The 12,503-nt window shown below is 46.2% G+C and overlaps 1 protein-coding gene across 1 annotated transcript in view; it reads right to left on the bottom strand.

Annotated features, from left to right (window-relative positions):
- LOC115026836 (mitogen-activated protein kinase kinase kinase kinase 4-like) overlaps positions 1-12,503 on the bottom strand; it is an 86,603-nt gene that overhangs the window by 9,368 nt on the left and 64,732 nt on the right. The window contains 10 exon segments of the mRNA XM_029459820.1: positions 288-402; positions 1,318-1,427; positions 1,430-1,670; positions 2,084-2,201; positions 2,660-2,838; positions 3,594-3,691; positions 3,919-4,079; positions 5,133-5,242; positions 7,323-7,565; positions 11,592-11,747. Coding sequence (XP_029315680.1) covers positions 288-402; positions 1,318-1,427; positions 1,430-1,670; positions 2,084-2,201; positions 2,660-2,838; positions 3,594-3,691; positions 3,919-4,079; positions 5,133-5,242; positions 7,323-7,565; positions 11,592-11,747 — 1,531 coding nt within the window.

Raw genomic sequence — 12,503 nt, 5'->3', positions numbered from 1 at the left:
TTATTGTGTGAGATAAAGAACGTAAATGCTGTCGTTGCTGTGGTCGACCCTAAATGTCCCAGAGTTCTTCACTTACTGAGGCGCAAAAGAAACAACGTTCAAAACGCTGAAGGAACTTTTGTAGTTTCTGAACTCCTGAATTTGTAGTTCTTCCAGTTCCTGGATAATTTGATGGAAAGGCCTATGGAGGAGGCCTGGGATTAGAAATGACAAAATAGTACCAAAAACTCTTTGTGGCACTTTGGACGTTGGATATTACCCATCAGCCAATTGGGGACGGGACTTACCGATGTTGTTGAGGGCGCTGCCGGTGGATGGGGAGACTTGGAGGAGGCGTGGGTCGATGAACGGAGTGAAGGAGGAAGAAGACTTGTGTTTCTGCATGTTGTTACTAGACTGGCTCTACAGTGAGATAAAAAGACAGATTTAGTGGGGACACATTTCATGACTCTTCATGCCTTCAGATAATCATGTAAACAATTAACAAGACAATGAAACATGAAGGACGCTGAAGGTTTTCTGTATGTGTCGCATGCAAATACAATGGCCATTCAATTGGAGGGTGAAATTATAAATACTGAGGAAAAAGGCAACAACAATGGCGGAGGGTAAAACATATGGAGTGCTGTTGACAAAAAGGAAATAAACGGGGAAACAAAAAAAGGATTTCCATGGAAAACATACTTGCCGTTGTGATCTTAACTGCACTGTTTGCTATCTGTTGTCTGGGGAATGTGAGAATGTGACTCGTTTGCTGACAATAGGCAACATCACGGAGTAAGATGAGGTTTAGATGAATACAGTCACTGAGGAGCGACGACTACAGCTGTAAGATGCTGAAGCTTTATGTTTTTTGGTATTTTAGTACAAAGGGCAAAAAAACCCAGCTTTTTTCCTTCCAGTCCAAATGATCCCTAAAACGCAGCCCTCCCCCCCACCCCCCCACCCAAAAAAAAACAACTTCGCTCTGCAGAACGTTTGTCAGTAGAGAGAAAACAAAGAAGAAATAGTGAGAGGGCGACCAGCAGCCGTACCCAGGGCATAAACAATGGATGAGAAGACATCATCACGGCCGGTCACAGTGTGAGCAGCAGTGTGAGCAGAAGTCCACTGGACTTTTCTCTGTGTGTTTTGGCTGCGGCTGTGAACGAACACATTTGTGGCGCCGCCTCGGGTATTTATCTGAACCAGTTTCTACTCTGTGCTCCTAGTTATGGCAGGCCGTGATGATTTCAACCTCTCTTTGCTCCTCCTGTTAGATTGCACAAGAAATGTCCCTCTAAAGCGAGTGTCCGTGTTGGGGCTGGGGGGACATACCTCTATGAGGAGGCTGAGCTTGTCCAGGGGACTCTGGGGGGACATGGTGGAGGGGCTGGCAAGGCTGGAGGAGGAAGGTGAGTTGGATGCGGAGGAGGAGGGGAGGGGGAGGAATGGTGGCTCTGCTGGATCAGGTCTGGGAGGTGATGGATGCGGCCAGCAAAGCCGTTCCTGTCCGAGTGCTGTGTGGGGTGATGGTGGTGGTGGTGGTGGTGATGATGGGGGCTGGGGGTGTGGTGGCCGAGGCCCGGGCTCGACGCCGAGCCAGGACTTGGGGCAAAGCCTGCAAGCGGGCCGGGGGTCTGAGCTTGGCCCGGGCCGGGGCTCGGACGCTTTCTGTTGTCACCTGCACTCTGGAAGTAGAAAGAGGGGAAGACGACTGTGGGTCTAGATGTGTTCCTGCTGCGTTCAGGTGCAGGGAAGCTTTTAACTAGAGCAAAGGGCAGACTACAGCGGCTACTCTACACACGGGACAGAGACTCCTGTTAGTCCTCAATTATACTCATGAGTGGTGTTTATTGGTACTGGATGTTTGTAGTAACTGCTAATGTGTCAACTGATGAAACAACTTGCACATGTAAATAAATGTTTAATAATGTAACAAATCCCCATTATTAAATCAGCTGCTTTATGTAAGCGTGATAAACTCTACAAGGTCAGATCAACACAACATACAAACAAAATGGAAAAACACTCGGGGTCCACAACAAAACAACTGAAAGTGAATGATGGGTGCGTCTGTCTGGTTTCTCCTTCCAGCCGGTACCTGTCTGACGATCAGCGTGCTGTCTTTGCAGGGCGTTGAGCCTGCATCGCTCTCGCCTTCATCATGAACGATCATGGTTTTCACTGACTCCGTCTCTCCGTTGCTCAGCCTGGAGGAACTGCAGGAGAGAAGACAATTCAACACAAGCACGCTCTGCTGATCATCTCTTGTGTTTATGACTTCAGGACAGTTTGGGGGGAAAGTTGTTGCCAGGATTATTTTTCTAACTTGCTTTAAAAAAGCTTTTAGAAATAATAATTTAGTGCACAAGAGGCTGAAGTGCACCACCGCCCCCATGCTCTAAATAGATGCACTTTAGCCTCTTGTGGCCGAAATGGGTATTACAACAACAACCACTTAAAAATTAAAAACATTATACTTTTACCTGCTGAAATAAATGTTTTCACAGTTTAAAAATAAAAAGAGAATTAGAAAAAATATCCTTTTTTATTTTCCTCACTTGCATTGTTGCAAAATCTTTATTACCTGTTTTAATGTTTCATGTTTTCTGTTACCCTCAACTAATGTATTCTGTTGGTGCACGTTGCAGTCTCAATGTGTGTATGAGATACATACACAGCTCTGGAGTCCTCCGGGCCAGAGGTCGACTCTTCGCCTGCCTCCTGGTCCACCTCTTCGTCGTCATCGTCATCAGTGGTGTCCGAATCATCACTGGAGGATGAATAATCTGTCACCTTATTTGGGGGGCGAACGTCATCCACTGCACGCAGCTCCTTGGCCAGAGCCGTCAGGTCCTAGAGGTCAGGAGGTGAAAGGTAAAAACCGTCAGACGTCATTTTTATCTCATTTATTCTCCCCCGGTGGAATTTTGGCCATTTTCTCCATCTGGGCATTTTATATACGAGCCAGTAGCTAAAATGTCATATTCAGTTAATCTTCCGTTGAGGAAAGTAAAGCAGGAAACAGAAAGCTGCAGGAGAGGAAGAGTTGTTATTGAGGTACGCCAGCCAATGAGAAGCCGACGGGAGCGCAGCGAAGCCGAGAGATGGAGCGAGGAAAGAGATGCTCTTCAAGCTACTGTAGGTAAGGTTAGTGAATTAATTAGGTTAATGCGACAATTATTAGAGCTGCAAAGATGAAAAAGTATAACAGTATAGAAGAAAAAGTATCTTTATTGAGGTTAGAGAAGGCATGAGTTAAAGATGGCCACCGCCCAGGCAGAGAGACCAGTGGAGAGAAAGCAAGCGATAAGTGCAGAAAACCCTTCAGCCAGTGAGCTCAATCCAAAGATGAAACAACCATTTCACAAAGTCTGATCACGTCACGCTATTGGATGGTGAGCAGATCACATGACACAGTCCAAACCAGCCAGTTTAATATCATTCACACAAGGAGGAAACTCGCCAAAACATCACGCACGGTCCAGCTGTCACACAACCCCGAAGCTGCACACCATCATGACCGTCACACACAGAGTTCTAGCTCTAGATCTCTCCCAGCTAGCGAGCTAGCGAGCTACGGTACTAGTTAGCTTTGAGTCAACTCTCACCGCTGGTCTGCTTGGCCTGACCAAGTCCCTCCTCTCCTCTGGTTTTTTCCCAGCATTCTCTGGCCGCTGGAGGGGCGAGCCCTCAGATTTGGAGGAGGCTAAAGGAGGTGGAGGTGAAAAGATCAGTATATTCCAAAAAAAGCGATGACAAAACTGGCAAATCCAAATGTGTACGCACGGATTTCACCTGCGTTTGTGAAGCTCCTGTGTAGCTAAAGTGGAATTAACTTTAGCAAGACTGTATGTTAAGGTGGTGTTTCAGATCTATTGTCCACCTCCTGCATGTTTGTAAGTGCTGGTTCTGTTAAAGTGTGAGTGCACTCACAGCGGGCCCTGAATCTTTCTCCAGAGCCACAGTGAGAACCGGGCTGAGAGCTGGAGTTACTGGAGCTGCTGGAGGAACTGGAGCCTCCGCTGCCGCTGTTACTGGTTGGTCTGGGAACCAGTTTCTCCACTCGCTCCCACAGCAGCCGAGGCTCTGCCGCACTGTAGGGCCAACAAACACCGGGGTCAAGAAAGTCAGAGATGAAGCCATTGTAGAGCGAGCGACTTCAAACTGCTAGGGTTGCAGAAGTAGCTTCTTTATTTCTGATTCATTACATCAATAGCTAATTATTTGAGCCCATATTAAATTCAAATAAAGTGTCTAAACTATCTGAAAATGAAGCAAAAATGTCATTAATATTAAGAGTTTAACATAAAACCTTCTTAATAACGGCCATCAGATTATATTTAAAGTCCATGATGAGGAATAGCAATGTGCTTATTGTACAGTAACAACAGAGAATGTGTTGTTCTGCAGACAAAATCAAATACAGCAGGAAGCAAGATGACACAGAATCTCATGAGGCGCTTTGTGGTTTGGAAATAGAAAAGTGTGCATGTGCGTGTGCGTGCGAACACACACACACACACACACACACACACACGAGTACAGAGGTATCACAAGGTTAGACAGCTAGCACTATTACATAAACCCTCCCACACAACTCCACAAACAAAGAGTATAGCAGCACAGACAGTGAAGACACTGAGTTCACTGTGTGTGTGTGTGTGTGTGTGTGTGTGTGTGTGTGTGTGTGTGTGTGTGTGTGTGTGTGATGTGTGTGTGTGTGTGTGTGTGTGTGTGTGTGTGTGTGTGTGTGTTAAATCCATCTCCAAACAAGGCAAGTGTTTGTTTTTTGCAGAGTCTTTGAGAAAGTCTTTCTTCTTCATGTCTTTTGAATGATATAGTAGAAACCAGCCGGCCGGCTTCACTCTGCTTCACAGCGCTCTGTGACTTGACTTTCTTTAACAGACTGACATTGTGGAGCTTTAGTTCCTTAACATCTCTTTTGTGTCCCATCACATGTGCTCTGTGCACAGCTGCTGCACACATGTATGCTCCTCTATTCTGGGCCCAGTTCACTTTCTTCATCTGTAATTTGATTCAAATGTGATTTGTTCTTAAATAGTGCAACAGATGTTCATTATATTCATACATACATCAGGCATGTTGCATACATACTCGTACAAATCAGAGGCATTATGTCTGTTTACCTGGCAGCGGGGCGGTGCACAGCATGGCTGCCGTGTGAGGCGTTGCCGTGGTGATGAGGCGAGTCTCGCCTTGACAACACCGGGGACCTTGATGTAGTCCTTACAGGAACCTTGTATGATAAAGACAGTGACCAGCTCACACGTGAACACTCTGTGTGCATGAATGGGCTTGAAAGTGCAGCGAATACATGAAATACACAAAACAAAGTGCGAATCATCGTCAACCCGCCTGAGAGGACGTAGCAGGAGCGTCACAACGAGCCCGGCCGACACCGACACCTCCCGAGTCGTGGTCGCCACCATGCCTAACAACGGCTGTGAGCTGTCGTAACATCACTGCACTGCAACGTACGGACAGAAACACTTCCAAACTCCTGTGTTGAACCTTTGTGCCTCACTTTGGTGTATTACAGCATGTGGCGGACATCTTTGCAACGGCGTGAGGTGTTTTTTGTTTGTTCTTTTCATTTTAGAACTTCAAACCTCAGCCATGTTTGTCCTATTGGGGAAATACCTGCAGCTTTCCTGCACACAATAAATAGAAAATGCATTAAAATCAATGTTGTGCTAAACATTGATATCTCCAAGAAGAACCCCGAGCATTTAGCAGGATGGACAGGAAATATAGATTTTTAGTTTTTGTATTAAAACAATACAACAGTTAAATTATGTAAACAAAGCGGCATTTAAAGGGTTACATTCTGAAATTTGGTCGTTTTCAGGAAGTTTAAAATGTTTTATGGAAATGCCGCAGTTTGAATCCTCTTTTTACACACACACACACACACAGCAGTGGGCAGTTATTATATTAAAGCATGTGGGCTCAAGGACAGAGGTCCACACTTTGTCCGTTCGGGGACTTGAACCATTGACCCTCCAGTTCCCAAACCAAGTCCCTGCGGACTGAGCCAGCAGTTTTAATAAGGGGATCATGTTTGTCCTCTAACATACTAAATCTGACACGGCACAAAACAAAATCAATGTTGTTGCTGATCATTGACATGTCCCACACTGTGAAAGAGTATTTAACATTTCGTATAAAGGACATAATGACGTTGTTATGGGTTTTTGGTATCATGTTACATTCTGAACACGGATTATTATCTGGTGGTTAAAAGTATAAAGTAATATTTGTAGAGCAACGTTTTGTTTTGCGTGAGGCACAAGGGTTAAAACACTGAGCGGAGTAATGATCTGAGTCAGACGGGAATAAACTGTGTAAATGTATTTAATCCTTTTTGAGCTGCGGGTGTTTAATACGGCTTATTGAGTCTCATCGACACATGAATACCTGCTCTGCAGACCAAGACCATGCAGTACTTCACCACCAGAGCTCCACTGTTAACCCGAGCCGTCACGGGACACAACCTTCGGCCCCTTTGCAGTAAAGCCAACGCAGAACATTTGGTAGCATCTGAAGCTGGACACAACGCAGCAGCAGTGCAGAACTTCCACAAGAACATGAAGAAAAGATACGGACTGATGACTTGGTGAGACGTTGAAGTCTTGACCGGGTTGTGCTTCGGCAGCAGTTCTGTTTATACCAGACGGGCCTCTAACGTTGGCTCTGTGGACTGAATTTAGAGCTTTCTTACTCCGACGACCCACATACCACATTCACCACATACATGGCGTCCTGTCTCTCCTATACTTAGCCGTAGCGTCCAACGCTACACATTCAGCAGAACTCTGTGCTTTGCTTATGTTTCTCCTCTTGTGCAGTTCTTGTGACGTCCTTGTGCGACTGTGCAGTTAACAGATTAAATGAGTCGAGAGAGAGAGAGAGAGAGAGAGAGAGAGAGAGAAGCAGCAGGAGACAGATTGTTTCAACTTGTCTGAGCGCTCAGCGTCGTCTCAGTACCTGCGGCTGGATTCAACACACGTTTCATATGAAGCTCTTTGTGTCGACACCGATTCACATCACAGGGTGACGACAACTCGTCCCGTCCCTGGATGTCCTGCGCGGCACGGGGAGTAGATTCAGAACAATACGGGAAACGCTCATTTCAACAACGTCGACGCGCATTCAATGTGGATTCATTTAAAGAGTCTAGAATTCTCCCACAAGCTTTTTCCTGCAGCACGAGAAAAGAAGTAAGCGAGTTAGTGAAAGCACAAAGCGTCAGGCGGCGGGTGGGGGGGTATTAGAGGTTGATCTCCTGGGACTGGCTTTTCTCTCCCCGTCCTTACCCTGGGCGGGACCTCCGCTGAAGGGGCCGGTTCACGGGCCCTATGCTGGGGGGTGGGTTGCGGGTCAGTGCGTGCAGGCGTTGATGATGAGGGCGGTGATGAAGATGGAGGGTGATGGTGTTCCTGGCTGTTGCGAAGGTTGTCAAAGCTAGGGGCGAGCGGCTCGCCGAAGGGGTGCAGGGTGGTGGCGGAGGAGTTTGACGAGGCCACGCTGCTCTTTAAAGCAGCCACGTGGGAACGGACCTTACAGACAACAGAAACACATCGGGGGGAGGTCGGGTCAGTCGGCATGCAGTGCACACTAACAAGGATAGAAGCTTCTGGGGGTCTTTAGGGGTTCTGTCAGACTGGAGCCACACGCGAGCCTGAAACTGAAACAGCTGAACATCGACACGCAGCTCTAACTCCCTGTTCACACGTGTAATATGTAGCGTCACCGGCTTGATCCTTCTGCTTACGTGAAGGCTCTTTGTCATTGGAAATGAAGTCTTTGTTGTGGCTTAACAAACATGACACAATGCGTGTGCCATGTTTGGCAGCCGGCGTGCAGAAGGGAGCAGCTCAGCCGTGAAAGCAATGATAGAATATATTCTGCTCTCACAGGCAGGGTTTTAAATGAATGACGACTGCCGGCCCCCATCTCACTAGTAAATGTTCTTATTTAGAGAGTGAGTTATGCAGCTTTTTCTTTTATAACACCCAACTGTGCATGAGCATTTAGTGTCAAGACGTTACGTTGGGCCTGATTCCAATTTGCTGACACGCTGCATGTAAAGTGTTGTGCAGGATGTTCATACGTTTCAGCGCTGCAGCTGGCACGGATGAACATTTAGAGATTATTTATTACACCGCTCTTAAGAAGAAGGAACACGACGTGCATTTAATCAGTCGATGGTTTTAACCTTGTGCAGCCTTTAAATTCATCTGCATTCAGTTGAGACGTGTTCTGTGAATGTTGGAGGGTCAGCGAGTCACTAAGACTCGAGGCCCACGTGTGAATGTGCCATCACATCTATGGAAGGAGGCGCACGTCTGACGGGCGAGAAGGCTTCTTCTCTTTAAGTAACTAATGCAGTGATTGTTAATATTGGTCCTCTGGAGCCCAGGGCGGTGTTACTTATCACACGGTCTGCTATCTCTGCTGCTGATCAGAGACTGGGGGAGGTAATACAAATCATTTCTAAATCAATATTTTGCTTCAAATGATTGACTTCTTCAGTAAGAGGCCGTTTAATAAGCGGGATAAAGTCGATGTTGAGCTTCGGATCGCATGATTTCACTTAGTATTTTGACTGATTGTTGAATTTAACTGCTGTCGTGTTTGTTTGGAGGGAAACCTGAAGACCATTTGGCCTCAGATAGTTTAAACGTGTGGCTCCAGATCGTAGCAGAGCCCCTAAACAACCCACATTCGTTTAGTGCAATAAGAGGAGGAGAGAATGAAAACTCTCAAAATCAAAGTACGTACACATCGAGGCCGAGGCTGCACCTTCACAGGGAGGTCAGGAGGGAAGTAAAAGAGCAAAGTGAAGCCCGATGTCATATGTTAAGGACTTATTTGGCTGTTAAAGGTGCAGCATGAGCAACACGAGCTGTGATGTCATCTTTTGATTTCTGAGAGAACAACAACATGAAGCCGAGGTGAGACTCTTATCACTCCTTCTAATCTCTCAACTTATTATTATTCAACTTGCTGCATTTCAACAACACTTGATTGTAAATCTGTTGAATGATTTCTAACAAACAGCCTCAAAGTGTCTTTCACTTCCATTCAGGACTTTAAGATGCATTCAGTGTCCGTTAGACAAGAGAGGAGGATGAAGGTTGGACCAGAAACACGACATGAATGAAACTTCAAGACAGTTTAAGGCGTCTGAATTCAGAAGAAGTTATTTAAGACATCTCAGATATGTTTTACTCCGACCGACATCTGCTTTAAATGTAGTCTTGTCTCTATCAACACTAAGTCACAGTCTCATATATATTTAGGGATGGTAAATTATGGGGAAACTCATAATTATGTAGCATTTAGAATAATTAAATGATGGCAATAAACACAGAGAAGAACAGAAACAACAAGTGTTCTGACTAGAAGCAGAGAAAAGAACACGTGAAGAGTCAGCAGTGAACATTAGTGCGTCAGTGAGGTCAGAGCTGTGGAATATTAAATCACCTCTGGCGTGCACAATAAACAACTTGTTATCAGCTTCTTCTTCTTCTTTAAATTAAAACATCGCGCTCCCCTGATGTTCAGGGTCCTCGGGAAGTTTCAGCCTCGCCGCCCGGGCCGAGCATGAAGAGGAATTGTTTTTTAACAAAAGCGTGAACGCAGGCTGGCGTGCACACACGGAGGCAGGGCACGCAAGCATGCACGCTCATGGCCGGGGCAAGAAGACACATCCCGTGGTTTCTCTCCGCTTCACTGAGCAGCTCTTGGTGCAGCTCCATGACTGCAGCTTCTTCCCACTTGGAAATCAAATTAGTTCCGACTGCCGTTTTAATTTCTATTTAATAAAGTTGTAATCAGCAATTGGTCCAGGTTGGATTCGGTACACAGTGAAGTGTGAGCCCGACGACTCGCAGCTAATGAGAGAAAAGTGATAAATCCACTTTTAACATTTTGGCAAATGCTTCACAACGCACCAGTGACATCATCACCCCCATTTTACCAAGTTACAGCATCCGTTTTTGAACAATTCAATCTGTGTGACATATTCAAAACAGATGGACTTCAATGAACTGTGATTATTCATGCTTAGTGGGTTGAATCTTTCTCTGGGAAGAAGACTAATGCTGTCTGAGTCACCCGGCTGCAAATCTGGGTGCCCATGAATTATGGATGTTTTTAAATCACCAGCACACAATGAGGAGGTACACACTTATCTGAACACTCCCGTGTTCACACAAACACACACCCTTATGCACACTCTGGGAAAAAAGTGACTGAAATAATTACACATTTGGGTAAAAGTGCTTTTGTTTGCTTTGACGAGGAGGGAGGACAACCTGTCAATTAAAGAGTTAATCATGGGAGAAGAATATATCATCAGGGGTGTGATCACTCCATGTTCGCTCCACAGAAAATAAAAAGCTCTTCCGTGTGATTTCATGCAGTTTCACAAAGGGCACAATGAGATAGGAGACTTGAAATACAATTGATCACGACCCTGACGCTGACAAGAGTCTGGAGAACAACAGCGGACAGTTGGATCCGAGAGGAAACGACCTGGAAGAGTTGAGCTGAAGACACAATCCAGTCAGGAGGAAATCACAGAAAGCAGCACAACAAGAGTCAGAGCAAAGTGTTCTGAAGCCACCTGAAAGAGAGAGTGTGCTTAGAAAAAGGTATTAAAGGCACACACACACACACACACACACACACACAAACACACACACACACACACACACACACACACACACACACACACAAAAGCGAGGTGCAGCTACAAGCAAGGCTGCTTTTCTTGTTTCCCAATAATGTGGCACTTTGGAAATACAAGGTTGTCACTTGACACCATGCGGTGGATGCTGCCCGGTGAATGACGGCACCATAAATACATTCGCTCTCAGCGAGGCCGGCGCACTGTGGCAGCGTGAGGCCGATGTCAGGTTTACAAGCAGAGGGGAAAAGATTGCCACAGTGTGCAGCCGACCTTGAGCTTTAAGAAAGCTTTACTGTCATCACAGTTGCTGCTTCGATCCTGCGACGAGTCATCAAACATAAAGTACCAAATATGTCTCAGCATATTGTTTTATAGCTATCATGATCATAACACCATAACTGCTAACAGTCCACAGTTACCTTCTCTGTTCAGAGAACAGAAAGATGAGCTTCTCTAAAGTAATCCATCAACAAGCAGCTTCTTCAGGGTGCTAACTGCCAGTGGAAAGCTTTTATTTTGAAGTCTGAACAGGAAGTCAACACCAAGAGTACTTGCGGTTAAGTAAACAGCAGGGCCGCTGTTCGTCATGTGACGTAGACACACGTCACATGACTCCATGTAGGTTTACTTTTAGGCTTGAGGAGCTTTTGAGTCATGGTTCTCAAAACCTTTTGTGTGTTGTGGACATGTTGAATGGATCTTTTCCCCACTTCACTGCCAGCCTCAGTGCCTCGTCTGCTCATTAAGCTACAATACGGCCTAACCCTGCAAGAGGAGAAGCACCAGCGGACTGTAACTGATGGAAAACGACCCACATGACAAGAGTACAAGAGCTGTGAAAGATCAGAAGGAGGACGGGGGAGGGGTTTGAAGACATCGTGGTTACCTGTGGTTCCACAGGCCGGTGCACGGCGGGCGCCTCAGATGCCGCGTTCCCATTAGGGTGGGAGGACTCGGAGCGCGGTGGCACCGGGGGCTGCGGTGGTTTGATCTGAGCTGCCTGAGGAGAACCCTGGATGTTCTTCCGGTATCGCTCGTCCGCCTGCAGAGGACAGACGCACACAGATGAAGGACGGCAGCATTAGCAGTGGTTAGAGAGAGCGGGTCAGAGTGTGTGAGAGACATTGAGAGGAGAGTAAGTGGACAGAAGCCATTAGGTGCTACGGTTTGTTAGTTTCCCGCTGCAGAGCAGACACTTTGTACTCGCGGTGGTACAAGCGCATCAGAAAGTCATCTACTGATACAGGCACGCCAGCAGGAACCACAAAGCGCCTCCTCAAGGGCAGCCGTGTTATCGCCACTCTGAGGACAACGGCACCACAACCAGCAAAGACTGTCATGCATGTTTCATGTGGAGAGAAAAGGTTAGGACACACACACGAGGTCCAGGACGTCGATCACACAGAAATAGTCTTTTCTCGCTGCTGGCATTGATTGCAGGTCAATATGCAAAGCTGCAGAATCACTCAGATTCACGAGATGGTGGATCTGAGTGATTAAATAATAATGTAAATTAAGTGTCATTACATGTCAGACTGGTTGTAAACAGTCCAGACAAATGATCCACTTCCCTTCACACACACACAAAGAGTAAAACTGCATGCACAACGGCCCAGGTTCAACCAGGAAGTCAGTGTGTTACAACACACACTCGAGGGAATCGTTTGTTTCTCTTCCAAATAGCCTCGGGGGTCATGAGCTGCATTTGTGTTTCTAAGGACGAGGAACTCGGTGATTACAAGAATATTAACTTTGGCAATAAATCCAGGATTATCTTTTCAATATGTCTAACCTACCG

Source organism: Cottoperca gobio, chromosome 21 (genome assembly GCF_900634415.1).
Source record: "Cottoperca gobio chromosome 21, fCotGob3.1, whole genome shotgun sequence".
Taxonomy (NCBI): Eukaryota; Metazoa; Chordata; class Actinopteri; order Perciformes; family Bovichtidae; genus Cottoperca; species Cottoperca gobio.
Note: the sequence above shows the minus strand (reverse complement) of the source record. Positions and strands in the feature narration are given on the sequence as shown.